This window comes from Abramis brama (assembly GCF_963993115.1).
Source record: "Abramis brama genome assembly, chromosome: 3".
Lineage (NCBI taxonomy): Eukaryota > Metazoa > Chordata > Actinopteri > Cypriniformes > Leuciscidae > Abramis > Abramis brama.
Window position 1 is genome coordinate 26,887,088 of NC_139965.1, and position 20,612 is coordinate 26,907,699.

A 20,612-nucleotide genomic window follows, 5' to 3' on the forward strand; every position below is an offset into this window, starting at 1 on the left:
TTTAAACAATTATCCTTTTGTGGTCCATAAAAGAAGAAGGGCATACGGCATTAGAACAACACCAGGGTGAGTAAATGATGACTTAATTTTCATTTTAGGGTGAACTATCCCTTTGTAGTTACCATGAAATCATTATTGAATTTTTTTTTACAGAAAAATTGCAGTATTTAATATAAAAGATTTATTTGTGCACATCATTATTATTTTTTTCACATCATGTTTTCTTGTAATCTTTAGAGGGCGGGACAACCTGTCACTCACATGAGATCACAGCAGTGGCAAATTATGATAGACAAAAATCACATCCCGCCCTACATGTTTTCTTGATCGAGAAGCTGTTTCTCTCATATATAAGTCACAATAGGAAAGAAAAGACGTGTGTTCCAGAGATTGTTTTATTATTGGAAGATGAGAGGGTCTCTAGGCTCTTGGAAAAAGCAAAACGGCTAACTTGGATCACTTGAGGCACCTCATCATATAATGGCAGTGACATCAGTGGCCAGCATTCAGAGTTTTATGACAATAAGTTACAGTTTACGTTGTACACAGTTTCTTGTGGATTAGCTTGTGTGTCTTGTGAATAATGTTCTATATTTGGTGTTATATAGCTAAACATACAGTAGTGTTAGGGGTTAACAGTTTAGGACCCAATGACCAGATGTTTGAAAGAAGACCCGGAGTCAGAATTATAATAAATTGAAGAAAAGTTTTACTGAAGATAGTTTGCAGTTTCATCAGCAGAAGTCAGCTTCAAGACTCACACAGGAGTTCGTAGGCCGCCCCACTTACAGTTACAAAGATCACAGCAGTTATACCATTTCAAAGGTCTAAGCTACGTCATTGCTTACAGGTTGAATGATTCTGATTGGCCAAGAAATAGATAAACAGTAATTTTCCACACCTTAACCTGTAAGACTAATGCACACACCGACACGGTTCCAAGGTTGGATTTGGCCAGGCTCTAACTATAAACAGGAGTCCTGTCTCAAAACATCAAGATAACAAGTTCTTTCTCTCAAGGATAGGAAACTTTAGTCTAAATGGAAAATATAGGCTTTAACTGAGAAATGGTCCCTTAAACTAAAGACTTCAATGACCCCTATGTGTTTTAACACGTTGAAGACCTTTCTCAAACACAAAACATGTCCATATTTCATTTCTGGAAGCCGGGATAAATAGGCAAGCACTGTTACTGCATTCAGATATCAAATACAGACATTAAAGAATACATGAAAAGAACATTTCAGTAATCACACTGGTAACTTCTATAACAAAGTAAAATCTCCAGAGAAATCATTCAACTCATTTGATATTTAGAAGGAAAAATATTGATTAATACCTTGATTACAATCACTCATTACATTGAAGCAGCAGTGGATTCCAATCCACCCCCTTCAGTAGAACTGCAATTGTTGTGGTATGTGACTTACTGAGCAGTTAAAAAGCTGCAAATTGCTGTTAGCTGCAAATTATTGGTCACTACAGTGCGCATAAAACCACATTTAAGATTAGATTTAAATCTAAAATTCATTAAAAAAACAGCTTTATTGGACATACACAGCAGTGACACCAATCACTAAAAACTTAGTTTAATTGTTGAAATCTGGAAGCCATAGAGAGACCACATAATTATTGTATTTATTTTTCATTAAACAATACAATTGTTACATGATCTGTGTTTCCCCCCTTCATTGTGTTTTTGGTTCAGTCCTGTGACCTAGTGTTCAATGATTGTTCTAATTAGTCATGTCTATCACCTGTGCATTATCAATCACCTCATTACTTATCTTGTTATTACAAAGACTTGGGTCAGTTATTGTCAATGTAGGCGTTTGGTTATTAAATGTTATTTCTACGTATTCCTCATCTCCATGAGCTTTGTCCTATACGTAACGTGACAACAATAGCCTATTTATATATTATTCATTTTCTGTTTGTTCATTAAAATTCATTATCTGTTATGTGGATGTGGAGATGAACCCAAGCACAGACAGAATGCACTACACACAAGGTTTATTGATGACAAAGAATGGGGAAAACAAAACCCACGAGGGGGCAAAACACAGACAGGACAACCAGTGACTAAACTAGATTATGACTTGACATAACTAGACTACAAACAAACAGCTAATACAGAAACAGAACTTTCTCTTGATGACACTCTTGACAGGATACTCACAGTGATGGCCAAAGTCTCACAATAAATGATAACGTGTAACAATGAACCGGCACAGGACAGCAAACACAAGGGGATTAAATAGGGAGACTAATGATAACATAACAGGTGACACAGATAAAGCAATAATGACAAAACGAGGATAACAAGGGGGCGGGACGAGGTAATGAGACAACACAAGCACATGGCCCAAACAAATGGCCATGTGCTTGTACACAAAACATGGGTCTGTCATGATCCTGCCTCAAGAATTAAAGAATGACAAGGACTAGATGGCAGAATCATGACATTACCCAGCTGGCATTTTAACGTAGAGTCAGTGTTGAATCAACGTCAGGTGTCAGTGTTGGATAACCGTTGGATTTTGTTTAGATTTTGCAAATCTAATCAACGTTGAAATAGCAACGTCATTCCAACGTCACGTTTCTCAACATAGGTGATTTCGCCAACATTGAATCAATATTGATTTTGGTTTAGATTTTGCAAATCCAATCAACGTTGAAATAGCAACGTCATTCCAACGTCATGTTTTTCAACATAGGTGAATTCGCCAACATTGAATCAATATTGATTTTGGTTTAGATTTTGCAAATCCAATCAACGTTGAAATAGCAACGTCATTCCAACGTCATGTTTTTCAACATAGGTGAATTCGCCAACATTGAATCAATATTGATTTTGGTTTAGATTTTGCAAATCCAATCAACGTTGAAATTTCAACGTCACTATAAAGTCCTGCTTTTCAACAGTTTATTTTGTTAAACTGTTTTCACTAAAGTATTGATCTGTTCAACAATAACACCAAACACCTTGAAATGGATACATAAACACTAAGTTTGCGGACACACAGTCAGCTAGGAAGAAGCCAATTGGTCAAAGCAAGACCAGGAAGAAGATTAATAAAGACATTTCACTGACGTAAGAAACGTGCTTTATTGCATGGCTGCAAGTGTGCCAACATTTCACACAACATCATTTTACACGTGCCGAACTTTAACCTTTAGAAAAACGGCCCAAACATTGGGCAACATTGAACACGGCTGGTTAAATCTTCCCTTCTTGTTACTTCTTTCTGCCACCGCCACCTATCCTCTCTGGTGCATATTTCAAGTATTTGGCCATGTATTCGTCTGCTTTTGTTGTAGTTGTATCAAATGAGCTCAAGACAGCGTCTGATGAGGGGGGAAAAAACAGATCATTATTAGCAAACGTTAACCTCTCAAATTAAAATATTTTGCAAATATCAACTTCTGTGGAATTGCCAATGTTTCAAGTATATAAATTAGTATTTATCAATGTGCAAGGTCATTGATAATCATGTGCTTGGGCAAGCAACAAAAGGCAGTTGGTAGGAACCAGTGCTGCTGGTAGAGAAGTTAGTCTAGAGCCCAGAATGGAGTATTATATATAATATTAGAGCATGCTCTGTAGAGTCCTCCAACTAAAATGATTTCTTCATTTCTTATGAATTATTATTCTGCTTACTATATTCAATTATTTAAAACATTGTTACAAAACTACTATGTTAAAGCAAACTCACCACAGATTATCTTGTAGAGACTGGTCTTCATGAACCCGCAACCTTCCCACTTCTTCCTCTGAGGCTCATTATGGCCATCATTTTATTTGTCATAGTTCTGCCATGGTAAAAGAGATTTATATTAGAATATTATATTGCAATCAAGTTCATTATGAAAATGTAGCAGAGAGTGAGTAAGTGGGTGTGTGGGGGGAGTGCATGACAGTATATGACAGGGAACATCACTGTAAACTAATGCAAAAAAGGAACAAAGTTACTTACGCAGCCATTGACTTCTTCACATGGTCTGCAGCATCAACGCCTCCCAACGTCTTCAGATGTTTACTCTGAAAAGAACAAGAAACAAGAAATTAAAAATATAACCAGAAAAAGTGGTCAGTAGAGTCCAGACCTCCACAAAGCAGGCACATGATGAGAACGAGGAGTTTGTAGTGGTCACCATAGTGAACAAGCCAATTGTCATAATGAAACTTTGCCAGCACTTTACAAGATTAATTATTTAAAACTTACCAGTTCTGCTTCCTCATTCTTGTCCTCCGAGCAATTCTCTAAAGCTTCAAGCTCTTCTTCAGTGTTTGCCGGCTTCACTTCATAACTTGTTCCAGCAGATGAGGTGGCAACGTGAATTGTATCCTTGATTTTGACAAGGAGCTTAAGAACTCTCTTCTGGAATTCTAACCAAAAAAAGAACTGATTGATTATTATTTTTATAATGTATTGAGTACGCTCTACACCACAAAATCCAAGTTTTTTCATTTGCCCAATAAAAATGCACTGCAAAAACTCAAAATATTAACAAGAATATTTATGATATTTCTAGTCAAATCAAATGTCTATTTTCTATTCAAAAAAAACCTCATACACTTAAAATAAGACACCTAAAAAATAACTTGTATTTAGACAATTTTCACTAGAAAATTGTCACTAGACTCCACCAATGCGTGTAATTGTGCATTTTGTCGTCTCCATTTTTTGTGATACATCTGGGAGTGTAAAATATAAAAACTAAATATTTTTAAGCCTAAATTTTTTATAAAGAAAATCATTCAATTTGAAAATAAGTCATAAAAACATTCAATCAAATGAGGGCTGTGCTCATCATTTTTTAAATAATATCTTCCACATCAACTTGTATTTAAATTTTACAAAAATGTAAATGATTTTTGTTTTAAGGGTTAAATTACTTTCAGATTCAAATAGATGGTTGGGTTAGGTATGGGGACAACTCACCGTTGAAGGAGACTTTCAAGTCGTGTTCTTCCAAATCTCTGGAAAAGAGAAGGAAGAAGAATTTGAAATCTCAACCTTATTTTTAAAGTTTGTGGATGGAAAGTGTGTCAATGTGCCGCGTTCGACCAACAGAGACATCCATAGCGCGCACACACTCCCTAGCACACAACGGCGGTTCGCGGTTAAACTAGTCTGCACGCACGCACGCACGCACGCACGCACGCACACACACACACACACACACACAGATAACGGCGGTTAGCTAGCACACAACGGCGGTTCGCGGTTAAACTAGTCTCTGCCCATACACACAATATTAATTAACACAATACGTATTAATATACGGCCCAGAGTCAGGCACACACAAATTTATTTAGGAATTTTCTAGTTATAAAATGTGACTTCAAAACAATTGCTTACCGTTTGAGCTGTTACCCCCAAATTCACTCCGAACCGGTCCAGGTCAGAATCTGCCTGACGATGACGACACAGACCCACTTCGCGCATGCGCAATCGGGTGTTGTCTGGAACCGTCAGAGCCAATAGAATCACATTTGTGTGATGGACAACCGCCGTCCTCCAATCAAGCTCTTGTATTGAACGATATTCCATTTCAAAATGATCAATCAGACTGGAGTTGCTCTCAAAGTACGCCGGGAGATGTAGAAAGCGTCTCAATTATCTATTGGCTGATGTGTATTTATTTTTATTTTATTTATTTTTTTATTCCTTATGAAAACGTGAATTGTATCTTAATGATTTTTGTATTACAAGATCAATTTCTTTTTTCGGCAAATTGTAACAAATGTGTTATGCAATAAAAAAAAAAAAAAATAAATAAAATAAAAAAAGATGTAACATTAGAAAGCGCTTTTATCACGACTCAACAAACGTTTAATTCAGAGTTGATCTTTCAACGTTGTATCATTATTCATGTATCAACACTTTTTCAACAGTTAATTGATCAGCATTGTTTGGATGTTGGAACGTTATATTTCTACTGATATATTTCAACAAAATGTTTAAAAGTCATGGTTGTAAAAAATAATGTTGATGTGACGTACAACTCAAAAATTTATTTTTATTTATATGTTAAATCCATAGTGAGTTAACAACACCATTTCAACCATTTAGTGTTCAACGTTGATTTGACGTTGAATTAATGTTACTTAACAAACGTTTAATTCAGAGTTGATCTTTCAACGTTGTATCATTATTCATGCATCAACACTTTTCCAACAGTTAATTGATCAGCATTGTTTGGATGTTGGAACAACGTTATTTTTCTACTGATATATTTCAACAAAATGTTTAAAAGTCATGGTTGTAAAAATAATGTTGATTTGACATACAACTCAAATTTTATTTATATTTCTATGTTGAATCCATAGTGAGTTAACAACACCATTTCAACCATTTGGTGTTCAACGTTGTTTTGACGTTGAATTAATGTTTTTTCATAAACTGACATTATTTCAACCACATTTAAACGTTTAAGGTCAGTCGAATGCCAGCTGGGTATCAGCATCATAGTGCATGGCAGTCATAGTCATTCAAATATTTGTATAATTGAAAGAAAGAAAGAAAGAAAGAAAGAAAGAAAGAAAGAAAGAAAGAAAGAAAGAAAGAAAGAAAGAGATACTTTATTAATAAAAAAAAATAATAAAGAAAAAGCCTCTACGGAGGAAACCTTTTCAATTTATTCAAGTTGGTAAATTTTACATGTTGTGATTTATTGTTCAGCAACATCTAAAGGTTGTCCCTTGATAAAACAGGTTTATTGGATTCCTGAGAAAATAATATCTTCCTTGTTGTATTTGCCAATAAAGGAAGTCTTTGTCATCCTTTGATAAGAAAAGGATATAAATGAACATTTTTCCTTAAGCCACTTTAGACACCAAGAACACAAAACCTATTACCTTACTACTGGCTCATGTAAATGGTAAGTTAATGTGCTGTCTTTTTCAGATAATATAAACAAATGACAGAGTAAACGATTGGATAATTTATTGAATGTAATGAACTGATTGAAGAAAAATGTGCTGAATGTGTGAAACCGGTTTGCTTTTAGTAAACTTTCACACAAAAACATGGAACCAAACACATCACAATTTCAGGTTTGCAAATTTTCAGAGTGTGGTTTTAATTTTAATTCTGAAGAACCTTTTTCCTTTTGTTTGCAGACTGTCTTTCTTATAAAAATGTTTTTAGGGATCCTTCTCATTCTCCCACTGAGTTTATGGTTCTGTGAAGCTAATTCAAGTAAGTGTAATTATCTGATTTGATTGAAACTCATTTCTATTAAGAACATCATCATAATTTTTTTTTTCACAATATACATCACTATGTGACACTTTTGACTCACTTTTTGACTTGCATTAGGCTACAGCAAAACCAGCGTTTACTCATTTTATGATCTTTCTACAGTGCATGTAAAACAAGAAAAAGAAGCACCATATATTAATATCAATGATGCCAAAAGCAACCATGAGCTTGAAAAACTTCTCAGCAGAATTAAATACGCTGCTCGAAGCTGCAAAGAAATTCTTGACAAATATCAAGTTTATGAGGGTATGGTCTTTTTTGTTGTTGTTGTTGTTGTTGTTATCTTAAGGAATAACTCAATTTAGGTGACTCAGCAATGCTTCTGTTCACTCAGATGGCCTGTACTATCTGATCTCATCAAGAGGGGTCCTTTACCAGACGTTCTGTGATATGACCACTGCGGGCGGCGGCTGGACGCTGGTGGCCAGTGTTCATGAAAACAACATGTATGGAAAGTGTACTGTTGGTGATCGCTGGTCGAGTGAGCAGGGCAGCAACGCAAACCGGCCTGATGGTGAAGGGACATGGGCGAACAGAGTCACGTTTGGAACCGCAGAGGCCGCTACAAGTGATGATTATAAGGTACTTTTTTATTATATCAATGGTTTTACAACCCTGGTTTAAGGAAAGCAACATAAAGGACACTAAGTCCCTGGACTGGCAATCAAAAGATGTTTATCTAGAATCTAAAACAGAATCTGACACAGTCTGTGTCACTGAAAAGACAATCAATATTAAGTAATATTGAGAGATATTATCAATTTGACTGAGCTGGATAATGAGGATTATATTGTTTTTTCTGTATGTGCTTTATAGCTGTGGGTGGTGATTTCATAGCTGACAAACTTTGCAAAATCGACACTTACTGATCTGATTAAATCAACATTGAAGTAAATTGAGCTGGAAAATTATACTATTGTCTTCCTGCTTTAGAGCTGAATCAAGTTTGTTTCATAACTGATGAACTTTGCAACATTCACACTTATATTGAACTGTATTGAATCAGCATACATTGAGCTGAATAATTACTCTTTATTGTAGAGCTGCATTATTGCTGAAACCAAAGTCGTTTCGTTAATTCAGTTTTGCAACATCATCATTATTATATAAATAAATATGATTTGATTTGACAGAATCCTGGATACTTTGACATTGAGGCACAGGATATGTCTGTGTGGCATGTTCATAATAATATGGAGTTTGAACACTGGACCACTGCCTCCATTCTGAGATACCACACCGATAATCGCTTCTTAACTCTACATGGAGGAAACCTTTTCAGTTTATTTAAGGTCAGATAAACTTTAACGCAAGTTTCGAGTTTTAAACATTCCCAGAAATATAGTTGGCCAAACTTTTATCTTAATTTTCCCAGAAATTTCCTGTGAGGTTTGGAGTCGGAACATGCAACATTGATAATGGACCTGCTATTCCAATAGTGTATGATACTGGAAGTGAGGATTCTACCAAAAAACTGTATGGACCCAATTCAAGAGGTACAGAAATACCTCTTGAGCCAATATTTTTTTCAGATATTTTAAAGAAAGTATAGCCACATAGACTGATTGTCATTAAATCTGTGTATTAATCAGTGATATGTGTATTATTTTTGCAAAACATCATCAATGTTGAGATCCAATCACTTTAATGAATGAAAGCCATGTCATGTGTGCATGGACCTTTCATGACAGATCATCAGTTATATATTCTGTGCTTTTTTTCAGGACTATTTGAACCTGGATTCATCACATTCAGAGTCTTCAATACTGAAAAGGCAGCCATGGCTATTTGTTCGGGCATTAAACCAACCGGCTGTCACACTGAACATGTGAGTTTAACAAATATTATGGATTATTTACAACAGTGTTTATGAACAGCATTTGATCACCACAGGCAATTATTCATGCTTCCTTGTATAAATGAAGAGGAAATCCATTCATAGTACCGTAATAAAAACAGAAAAAAATGAACTGCACCAATGTTAATTAATGCACTCATATTTTTGCAGTTTTGTATTGGTGGAGGTGGACACTTTCCTGAGGGGGTCCCTAGGCAGTGTGGAGACTTTACGGCTTTCGACTGGGATGGCTATGGCACTAATACAGAATGGAGTGCTTCCAAAGAGATAACCGAAGCAGCTGTACTTCTTTTTTATCGCTGACACTCTGAAACTAAAATAACCTGCTACTTTTTCTTCTTTCTTGAGATATATCACATTAATTAACATCTGATTGTTACATGGACAATTATTTATTTAAAGATGTTTACTTAATCTAAGAATAAACATAATCTTAGAATAAGTTACATTTGTTCAGTGGGAGTTCAGTGGGTAAACGTGTTTAGGTGTTTGTAACTGATAAAAAAAGAATTTGTCATTTATTGAGCAGCTTCTGCTAGTTTTTAAATCCATAGCCAGTACTGTATACTTTAAAATACTGTTCATGTGTTTTTTTTTTATTATAACTGTTCAAAAATGGAAACAAAAAATAAATCCAGTGGATTTCCACTAACTGAAACATTTACAAAACATTCACATTTGTTCATACAAAAAAAAAAAAAAAAAAAAAAAACGTAGCAATTATTGTAAGATCTATTGAAACATTCTTCATCTCTTGTCACACTCATTAATTTTCTAAATTCTTTGTTTAGATATTTAATTTATTAATTTGGACAATAAAAGAAGGGTAAAAATGGCAGGGACTGTTTACAAAATATTAAGAAAGAAAGAAAGAAAGAGATACTTTATTAATCCCCAATGGGGAAATTGTCATGCATAAGCGGCCAGACTTCTCAGGACAATACACTATTATACAAAAATACAAACATATTATACACTAAGTAAAGATTATATAGAATAAACACACCAAAAAAACAACAGTAAATACAATATTTAACTACAAAGAGTATACAAAAATGCACAGGAAATAGGATATATGTATAGCCTACAGTTGCAATTACAAGAGAGGCTGCATATACAAAGTCTGCATTTAATGTTTTCCCCTGTTATGCAAATGAATGTGATCCACTAGTCCACCAAAAGATTAATAATGCCTACAAATTACCTTCTATATCGCTCACTGTTGCACCAGGGCAAAATCACTCCTGCTAAAATTTGTCCTCAAACCAACTAGCATGAGGGGGGTGAAAGGTGTTATTCATGATAATCACATGATTGAAAGAAAGAAAGAAAGAAAGAAAGAAAGAAAGAAAGAAAGAAAGAAAGAAAGAAAGAAAGAAAGAAAACATCAATATTGTATATTTTCTTTGGACAATATATCACTCAATATTACACAACACCTATTATGAAATACTAGCCTACATGATAATGCTGTAAATGCTGTCCTCTTAAAAAATAACATTATTATAAAGGTAAAATCTACATAAACAAAAGTATTGTTTAGTGTAAAACATGCTGAAGATTAGCGAACAGGCTGTCAAATAAATAAATGAGAAGCTATTTCCTCACAAAAGCTGTTTATTCAGAGTAGGGAAACCTCTCTTCCATTGATATTCAACAACAACAAAAAACAAAAACAAGTAATAAAAACTCGGTGAGTGTTTTAGCGCAATTTTCTCACCTCATGGGATCACAACACTAAGAGATAGTAAATCTTTTCCTGGATTTTTTTTTGTGCGTTCCCGAGATTAGACCTTCCTTAACATAATGCCGAAAACCCGAAGTCTCTAGGTGGTCTGGTTGAGTAGATAGAAGTGCAAGATTGGTGCGCACAGACGCACAGAACAGAAATCATGAGTTAACCAGCGCAATTTCCGGGGGAAAATTGCGCTAAAAACTCTTGTCTCCGTCCCTGCATGCGTACTGACAAAGCCGGAGCGCTTTTTTGGCTAACGGTTGCAGGCTTGCCTTCCAGTGGCTTTGGTGTGTTCGACTTGAAGCGGCACTCGCTGTGCAGATCGATCGGTGCATGACAAGACTTTCCCGCGAGAGCGATTAGAGAGCAGACATCTCTGAATGCTTTCGAACCGCTTTGATGTCATACACCAATCGGTCTGCGCAGAGCCACTTAAAGTCACACCGCTAGACCATTGCAAACATGACTGGAACCGCAGAAGCTATTTCGTGAGCTTAAAATGATAAGGTTCTATCTCCACTTTTGGTCGAAATTGAGTTTTTGACATAATCTGATCCATTAGGTGTTTATTAATGCCTGTGTCGTGTTATTTTTGTAAAACAAAAAGATGTTGTTAGTAGTTATTAATAAAATAGATTATACTACATAACAGTTTTGCCAGCTGGGATGTAAAAACTTTGATGCTCAATATCTCAGAACTGTAAACGGAGATAGAACCTTATAATTCTAAGCTCACGATTTTACAACCCAGGTTATAGGACAATGATACACGGGCATGCCAATAAAATATGTTTATCTAATCTGAACTGATAACCTGTTACCCTTTGTCACTGAATCCTGCATACTTTGAAACTGCAGCACTTGTGGCATGTTCCTAATAATATATTCAGATGGAACAAGTCTGGACCTCTGCCTCCGTCCCGTAACACCACACTGAAAATCACTTCGGAGAAAAAGCCTCTACGGAGGAAACCTTTTCAATTTTCAATTTATTCAAGTTGGTAAAATTTACATGTTGTGATTTATTGTTCAGCAACATCTAAAGGTTGTCCCTTGATAAAACAGGTTTATTGGATTCCTGAGAAAATAATCTCTGCCTTGTTGTATTTGCCAATAAAGGAAGTCTTTGTCATCCTTTGATAAGAAAAGGATATAAATGAACATTTTTCCTTAAGCCACTTTAGACACCAAGAACACAAAACCTATTACCTTACTACTGGCTCATGTAAATGGTAAGTTAATGTGCTGTCTTTTTCAGATAATATAAACAAATGACAGAGTAAACGATTGGATAATTTATTGAATGTAATGAACTGATTGAAGAAAAATGTGCTGAATGTGTGAAACCGGTTTGCTTTTAGTAAACTTTCACACAAAAACATGGAACCAAACACATCACAATTTCAGGTTTGCAAATTTTCAGAGTGTGGTTTTAATTTTAATTCTGAAGAACCTTTTTCCTTTTGTTTGCAGACTGTCTTTCTTATAAAAATGTTTTTAGGGATCCTTCTCATTCTCCCACTGAGTTTATGGTTCTGTGAAGCTAATTCAAGTAAGTGTAATTATCTGATTTGATTGAAACTCATTTCTATTAAGAACATCATCATAATTTTTTTTTTCACAATATACATCACTATGTGACACTTTTGACTCACTTTTTGACTTGCATTAGGCTACAGCAAAACCAGCGTTTACTCATTTTATGATCTTTCTACAGTGCATGTAAAACAAGAAAAAGAAGCACCATATATTAATATCAATGATGCCAAAAGCAACCATGAGCTTGAAAAACTTCTCAGCAGAATTAAATACGCTGCTCGAAGCTGCAAAGAAATTCTTGACAAATATCAAGTTTATGAGGGTATGGTCTTTTTTCTTTTTTGTTGTTGTTATCTTAAGGAATAACTCAATTTAGGTGACTCAGCAATGCTTCTGTTCACTCAGATGGCCTGTACTATCTGATCTCATCAAGAGGGGTCCTTTACCAGACGTTCTGTGATATGACCACTGCGGGCGGCGGCTGGACGCTGGTGGCCAGTGTTCATGAAAACAACATGTATGGAAAGTGTACTGTTGGTGATCGCTGGTCGAGTGAGCAGGGCAGCAACGCAAACCGGCCTGATGGTGAAGGGACATGGGCGAACAGAGTCACGTTTGGAACCGCAGAGGCCGCTACAAGTGATGATTATAAGGTACTTTTTTATTATATCAATGGTTTTACAACCCTGGTTTAAGGAAAGCAACATAAAGGACACTAAGTCCCTGGACTGGCAATCAAAAGATGTTTATCTAGAATCTAAAACAGAATCTGACACAGTCTGTGTCACTGAAAAGACAATCAATATTAAGTAATATTGAGAGATATTATCAATTTGACTGAGCTGGATAATGAGGATCATATTGTTTTTTCTGTATGTGCTTTATAGCTGTGGGTGGTGATTTCATAGCTGACAAACTTTGCAAAATCGACACTTACTGATCTGATTAAATCAACATTGAAGTAAATTGAGCTGGAAAATTATACTATTGTCTTCCTGCTTTATAGCTGAATCAAGTTTGTTTCATAACTGATGAACTTTGCAACATTCACACTTATATTGAACTGTATTGAATCAGCATACATTGAGCTGAATAATTACTCTTTATTGTAGAGCTGCATTATTGCTGAAACCAAAGTCGTTTCGTTAATTCAGTTTTGCAACATCATCATTATTATATAAATAAATATGATTTGATTTGACAGAATCCTGGATACTTTGACATTGCGGCACAGGATATGTCTGTGTGGCATGTTCCTAATAATATGGAGTTTGAACGCTGGACCACTGCCTCCATTCTGAGATACCACACCGATAATCGCTTCTTAACTCTACATGGAGGAAACCTTTTCAGTTTATTTAAGGTCAGATAAACTTTAACGCAAGTTTCGAGTTTTAAACATTCCCAGAAATATAGTTGGCCAAACTTTTATCTTAATTTTCCCAGAAATTTCCTGTGAGGTTTGGAGTCGGAACATGCAACACTGATAATGGACCTGCTATTCCAATAGTGTATGATACTGGAAGTGAGGATTCTACCAAAAAACTGTATGGACCCATTTCAAGAGGTACAGAAATACCTCTTGAGCCAATATTTTTTTCAGATATTTTAAAGAAAGTATAGCCACATAGACTGATTGTCATTAAATCTGTGTATTAATCAGTGATATGTGTATTATTTTTGCAAAACATCATCAATGTTGAGATCCAATCACTTTAATGAATGAAAGCCATGTGTGCATGGACCTTTCATGACAGATCATCAGTTATATATTCTGTGCTTTTTTTCAGGACTATTTGAACCTGGATTCATCACATTCAGAGTCTTCAATACTGAAAAGGCAGCCATGGCTATTTGTTCGGGCATTAAACCAACCAGCTGTCACACTGAACATGTGAGTTTAACAAATATTATGGATTATTTACAACAGTGTTTATGAACAGCATTTGATCACCACAGGCAATTATTCATGCTTCCTTGTATAAATGAAGAGGAAATCCATTCATAGTACCGTAATAAAAACAGAAATAAAATGAACTGCACCAATGTTAATGCACTCATATTTTTGCAGTTTTGTATTGGTGGAGGTGGACACTTTCCTGAGGGGGTCCCTAGGCAGTGTGGAGACTTTACGGCTTTCGACTGGGATGGCTATGGCACTAATACAGGCGCCAGTGCTTCCAAAGAGATAACCGAAGCAGCTGTACTTCTTTTTTATCGCTGACACTTTGAAACCAAAATCACCTGCTTCTTTTTTTTTTTTGCTTCTCTCTTGAGATATATCACATTAATTAACGTCTGATTGTAACATGCACAATTATGTATTTCTTTACAACATATACATTTTATATTGTTCTGTAATCTAAGGATTAGTGAAGTTTGTTCGGTGGGAATTTTAGTTATGCATATTTAGTTTATATTATATATTTAGTTTGACTGATTAAAAATTTTCCATTTAATGAGCAGTTTCTGCTAGTTTTTAAATCCATATCCAGTACTGTATACTTTAACACTCTGTGTTCATATATTGTTTATATATATATATATATATATATATATATAAATAAAAAATATTTTTTTATTATATATATATATATATATATATTCAAACAACAATATATATCTGTTCAAATGAAACAAATGTTTAAATAAAAGCAGTGGATTTACACCTAGAAACATTTTTTTATAAACTCTCATGCTTTTTCCAAATTCTTTATTTTGATATTTATTTGTATTATCTTGGACATGTGTATTTATATATATTCAGGGATCTCTATTCTTCTCTCTCTCTCTCTCTCTCTCTCTCTCTATGTATATATATATATATACATATATATACACACACACACACACGTATATATATATATATATATATATCCTAAAATACATCGGCAAATAAGGATGTTTCATACCCCTTTAAACACTCAACAACTTTTAACGTTAGGGAATTTCATCATTTTATCAATATTCTCAATATCTGAAATGAATAAGTCATAAGTCTGGTTGACGTGCTGGAAGCATACCCTTTCTTAAAGGCTACTTGTTGAGGTGTGAAGCATATCATGGAAACTAAACTAGGACTGATGTCTTGCAAGAGATATATTGTAATGCCACAATCTTTATGAAAGCACACATTTGAAAATTGTTTTACAAAGATAAACTGTATATTTACAAAATTCAAGTTTGTATCACTACAATATAAAAAAAGTGCATCAATGTTGTAAAAAAAAGTCAAATAGTAAATGTCCACCTCTGTTATTTGAGATTGAACAATGAGCATATAGTAAAAAAAAAAGATGTATAATTATTTAGGGTATTAGAGAAGGATAGTTTATAAAAATGTAATAAAGTACATAACAGTTCATTTTTCTATTCAATAAATTACGACCACAAAAAAAAAAAAAAAAAAACAGAGCTACAAACTCCAGTGCCTAATATTATATTACATATAATAACAATGGCCATTACAATAAAGTGAGCCAACTTTTGCACTTTTTTCCTCCAAGATGTCCCTTTTTTCTAGATGTCAAAGAAGAAGCACCAGAAAATATGGCTGTTTTATAGTTACAGCACTTTGAGGTTTCTCTTGTATATTCTCTTGTCTCTTGTCAGACACTGGATTTGGCCAAGGATCAAATGTATTGACTGCGATTCCAAAGACCCTGTGAAAAAAGTTATTTCCTTTGAATTCATGTCAAAAGTCAAGCTTTTCACTCGAATGCATCTTCCAAAAGTCTCTCTTTTGATATGTCTCTCAGAACAACATCCTTTAAGCGGTTGTGGACATCATGTCATCTGAGGGGTTTGATCTGGAGCGAGAAGAGAGATGGAGACCCATCTATAGGGTCGGCTCAGTAAGCAGTGCAGGCACGATGTGGATAATTGCAGTGTTTTTCATGGTTGAACAACAGGTCGTCCAGTGCGCAGAGCATATCCCTCGGCTTTATTCATTGCCTCAAGTTCTGTTTTTCTCTCTTTCTCCCTTTCTCTCAGTTTCAGAGACGTCTAATGTTGCTGTTGGTTGGTCCCTGAGATGTAGGCCTGTCTGAACCCTCTTGAGCAGCCTGCGTTATCGCTCTTCCACCATCTTGCCATTAGCCTCATTCTCAGCTTCCTCGCGTCTTTTCTGCCTTTGGAAAAACCCCAACTAGTTGAGTGAAAAAAGAAAGAATAAAATATAACAAAAAAATAAAAATAAGAAAGATATTCAAGATTCACTAATCAAATAATTGATAGATTATAAATGTAAGATCACTTAACTCTACTCCCACACCTAAACATACCCATTTTATGGACAATATTAAAATGATAATTATGATATTATAAAGAAAAACAACAGACAGACGAATATAATCACAATAATTTATTTATGGTTCCTAATAGAACCATAATATACTAACCTTACAACACAACATCGATTCACAAAATACATCAATTTTATTAGCTTGATGTAATCCAAACCTTCAGAATCCATATATTATTTGCAAGAAAAAGATCCAAACTCAGCCCTTTATCCAGTAATCGTCATCTTGACCGTAAACGTCAAACCCCGCTTGTTATGAATTCAAATTCAAAAATTGCGCCCTCAGGTTACTATGGTTACGGCAATATCAAACGCTCATTGGCTCTTGCCTCGCCTGCTTCGTCACAGATTGCGTCATGCACATTCACATTTGAAATTGAAATGAAGCGCGCACCACTGTGCCGCGCAGAGCGAACCGAACCGAAGACGGCTTAACATTTTCATGGATTTGAATTAATAACTTAAATTGTGCTCTGTTACCTCATACAAAACCTATTACCTTACTACTGGCTCATGGAAATGGTAAGTTAATGTGCTGTCTTTTTCAGATAATATAAACAAATGACAGAGTAAACGATTGGATAATTTATTGAATGTAATGAACTGATTGAGGAAAAATGTGCTGAATGTGTGAAACCGATTTGTCAACATCAGTTTGCTTTTAGTAAACTTTCACACAAAAACATGGAACCAAACACATCACAATTTCAGGTTTGCAAATTTTCAGAGTGTGGTTTTAATTTTAATTCTGAAGAACCTTTTTCCTTTTGTTTGCAGACTGTCTTTCTTATAAAAATGTTTTTAGGGATCCTTCTCATTCTCCCACTGAGTTTATGGTTCTGTGAAGCTAATTCAAGTAAGTGTAATTATCTGATTTGATTGAAACTCATTTCTATTAAGAACATCATCATAATTTTTTTTTATCACAATATACATCACTATGTGACACTTTTGACTCACTTTTTGACTTGCATTAGGCTACAGCAAAACCAGCGTTTACTCATTTTATGATCTTTCTACAGTGGGAGCTATGCATGTAAAACAAGAAAAAGAAGCACCATATATTAATATCAATGATGCCAAAAGCAACCATGAGCTTGAAAAACTTCTCAACAGAATTAAATACGCTGCTCGAAGCTGCAAAGAAATTCTTGACAAATATCAAGTTCATGAGGGTATGGTCTTTTTTGTTGTTGTTGTTGTTGTTATCTTAAGGAATAACTCAATTTAGGTGACTCAGCAATGCTTCTGTTCACTCAGATGGCCTGTACTATCTGATCTCATCAAGAGGGGTCCTTTACCAGACGTTCTGTGATATGACCACTGCGGGCGGCGGCTGGACGCTGGTGGCCAGTGTTCATGAAAACAACATGTATGGAAAGTGTACTGTTGGTGATCGCTGGTCGAGTGAGCAGGGCAGCAACGCAAACCGGCCTGATGGTGAAGGGACATGGGCGAACAGAGTCACGTTTGGAACCGCAGAGGCCGCTACAAGTGATGATTATAAGGTACTTTTTTATTATATCAATGGTTTTACAACCCTGGTTTAAGGAAAGCGACATAAAGGACACTAAGTCCCTGGACTGGCAATCAAAAGATGTTTATCTAGAATCTAAAACAGAATCTGACACAGTCTGTGTCACTGAAAAGACAATCAATATTAAGTAATATTGAGAGATATTATCAATTTGACTGAGCTGGATAATGAGGATTATATTGTTTTTTCTGTATGTGCTTTATAGCTGTGGGTGGTGATTTCATAGCTGACAAACTTTGCAAAATCGACACTTACTGATCTGATTAAATCAACATTGAAGTAAATTGAGCTGGAAAATTATACTATTGTCTTCCTGCTTTATAGCTGAATCAAGTTTGTTTCATAACTGATGAACTTTGCAACATTCACACTTATATTGAACTGTATTGAATCAGCATACATTGAGCTGAATAATTACTCTTTATTGTAGAGCTGCATTATTGCTGAAACCAAAGTCGTTTCGTTAATTCAGTTTTGCAACATCATCATTATTATATAAATAAATATGATTTGATTTGACAGAATCCTGGATACTTTGACATTGCGGCACAGGATATGTCTGTGTGGCATGTTCCTAATAATATGGAGTTTGAACGCTGGACCACTGCCTCCATTCTGAGATACCACACCGATAATCGCTTCTTAACTCTACATGGAGGAAACCTTTTCAGTTTATTTAAGGTCAGATAAACTTTAACGCAAGTTTCGAGTTTTAAACATTCCCAGAAATATAGTTGGCCAAACTTTTATCTTAATTTTCCCAGAAATTTCCTGTGAGGTTTGGAGTCGGGACATGCAACATTGATAGTGGACCTGCTATTCCAATAGTGTATGATACTGGAAGTGAGGATTCTACCAAAAAACTGTATGGACCCATTTCAAGAGGTACAGAAATACCTCTTGAGCCAATATTTTTTTCAGATATTTTAAAGAAAGTATAGCCACATAGACTGATTGTCATTAAATCTGTGTATTAATCAGTGATATGTGTATTATTTTTGCAAAACATCATCAATGTTGAGATCCAATCACTTTAATGAATGAAAGCCATGTCATGTGTGCATGGACCTTTCATGACAGATCATCAGTTATATATTCTGTGCTTTTTTTCAGGACTATTTGAACCTGGATTCATCACATTCAGAGTCTTCAATACTGAAAAGGCAGCCATGGCTATTTGTTCGGGCATTAAACCAACCAGCTGTCACACTGAACATGTGAGTTTAACAAATATTATGGATTATTTACAACAGTGTTTATGAACAGCATTTGATCACCACAGGCAATTATTCATGCTTCCTTGTATAAATGAAGAGGAAATCCATTCATAGTACCGTAATAAAAACAGAAATAAAATGAACTGCACCAATGTTAATGCACTCATATTTTTGCAGTTTTGTATTGGTGGAGGTGGACACTTTCCTGAGGGGGTCCCTAGGCAGTGTGGAGACTTTACGGCTTTCGACTGGGATGGCTATGGCACTAATACAGGCGCCAGTGCTTCCAAAGAGATAACCGAAGCAGCTGTACTTCTTTTTTATCGCTGACACTTTGAAACCAAAATCACCTGCTTCTTTTTTTTTTTTGCTTCTCTCTTGAGATATATCACATTAATTAACGTCTGATTGTAACATGCACAATTATGTATTTCTTTACAACATATACATTTTATATTGTTCTGTAATCTAAGGATTAGTGAAGTTTGTTCGGTGGGAATTTTAGTTATGCATATTTAGTTTATATTATATATTTAGTTTGACTGATTAAAAATTTTCCATTTAATGAGCAGTTTCTGCTAGTTTTTAAATCCATATCCAGTACTGTATACTTTAACACTCTGTGTTCATATATTGTTTATATATATATATATATAAATAAAAAATATTTTTTTATTATATATATATATATATATATTCAAACAACAATATATATCTGTTCAAATGAAACAAATGTTTAAATAAAAGCAGTGGATTTACACCTAGAAACATTTTTTTATAAACTCTCATGCTTTTTCCAAATTCTTTATTTTGATATTTATTTGTATTATCTTGGACATGTGTATTTATATATATTCAGGGATCTCTATTCTTCTCTCTCTCTCTCTCTCTCTCTCTCTCTCTCTATGTATATATATATATATATATATATACATATATATACACACACACACACGTATATATATATATATATATATATCCTAAAATACATCGGCAAATAAGGATGTTTCATACCCCTTTAAACACTCAACAACTTTTAACGTTAGGGAATTTCATCATTTTATCAATATTCTCAATATCTGAAATGAATAAGTCATAAGTCTGGTTGACGTGCTGGAAGCATACCCTTTCTTAAAGGCTACTTGTTGAGGT

The 20,612-nt window shown here is 34.8% G+C and overlaps 3 protein-coding genes and 1 long non-coding RNA gene across 5 annotated transcripts; 3 read left to right on the forward strand and 1 right to left on the reverse strand.

Moving 5' to 3' along the window:
- Positions 1–2,849: 2,849 nt before the first annotated feature.
- Positions 2,850–6,222, reverse strand: LOC311079351. Of its 2 annotated transcripts, XR_014605394.1 has the most exons (6): positions 5,367–5,978; positions 4,947–4,984; positions 4,227–4,390; positions 3,978–4,042; positions 3,717–3,813; positions 2,850–3,348 (listed from the first exon to the last, which is right to left on the reverse strand). It is a non-coding gene; the product is annotated as an uncharacterized lncRNA (long non-coding RNA). The 2 variants fall into 2 exon arrangements; XR_014605395.1 differs by having other exon boundaries at positions 2,852–3,348; positions 4,947–6,222.
- A 534-nt stretch (positions 6,223–6,756) lies between these two features.
- Positions 6,757–9,530, forward strand: LOC311078969 (intelectin-like). The gene is made up of 8 exons (XM_084108044.1): positions 6,757–6,888; positions 7,130–7,208; positions 7,374–7,517; positions 7,606–7,853; positions 8,405–8,563; positions 8,647–8,767; positions 8,996–9,099; positions 9,280–9,530. Exons 1-8 carry the CDS (start codon positions 6,886–6,888, stop codon positions 9,430–9,432), a joined length of 1,011 nt encoding a protein of 336 aa, XP_083964170.1. The 5' UTR covers positions 6,757–6,885; the 3' UTR covers positions 9,433–9,530.
- A 2,425-nt stretch (positions 9,531–11,955) lies between these two features.
- On the forward strand, positions 11,956–14,862 carry LOC311078968 (intelectin-like). The gene is made up of 8 exons (XM_084108043.1): positions 11,956–12,096; positions 12,338–12,416; positions 12,582–12,725; positions 12,809–13,056; positions 13,608–13,766; positions 13,850–13,970; positions 14,194–14,297; positions 14,475–14,862. The coding sequence occupies exons 1-8, from the start codon at positions 12,094–12,096 to the stop codon at positions 14,625–14,627; spliced, it is 1,011 nt and encodes a 336-aa protein (XP_083964169.1). The 5' UTR covers positions 11,956–12,093; the 3' UTR covers positions 14,628–14,862.
- A 2,206-nt stretch (positions 14,863–17,068) lies between these two features.
- LOC311078967 (intelectin-like) lies at positions 17,069–20,025 on the forward strand. Its single transcript, XM_084108042.1, has 8 exons — positions 17,069–17,228; positions 17,484–17,562; positions 17,729–17,881; positions 17,967–18,214; positions 18,766–18,924; positions 19,008–19,128; positions 19,357–19,460; positions 19,638–20,025. Exons 1-8 carry the CDS (start codon positions 17,220–17,222, stop codon positions 19,788–19,790), a joined length of 1,026 nt encoding a protein of 341 aa, XP_083964168.1. The 5' UTR covers positions 17,069–17,219; the 3' UTR covers positions 19,791–20,025.
- Positions 20,026–20,612: the final 587 nt, after the last annotated feature.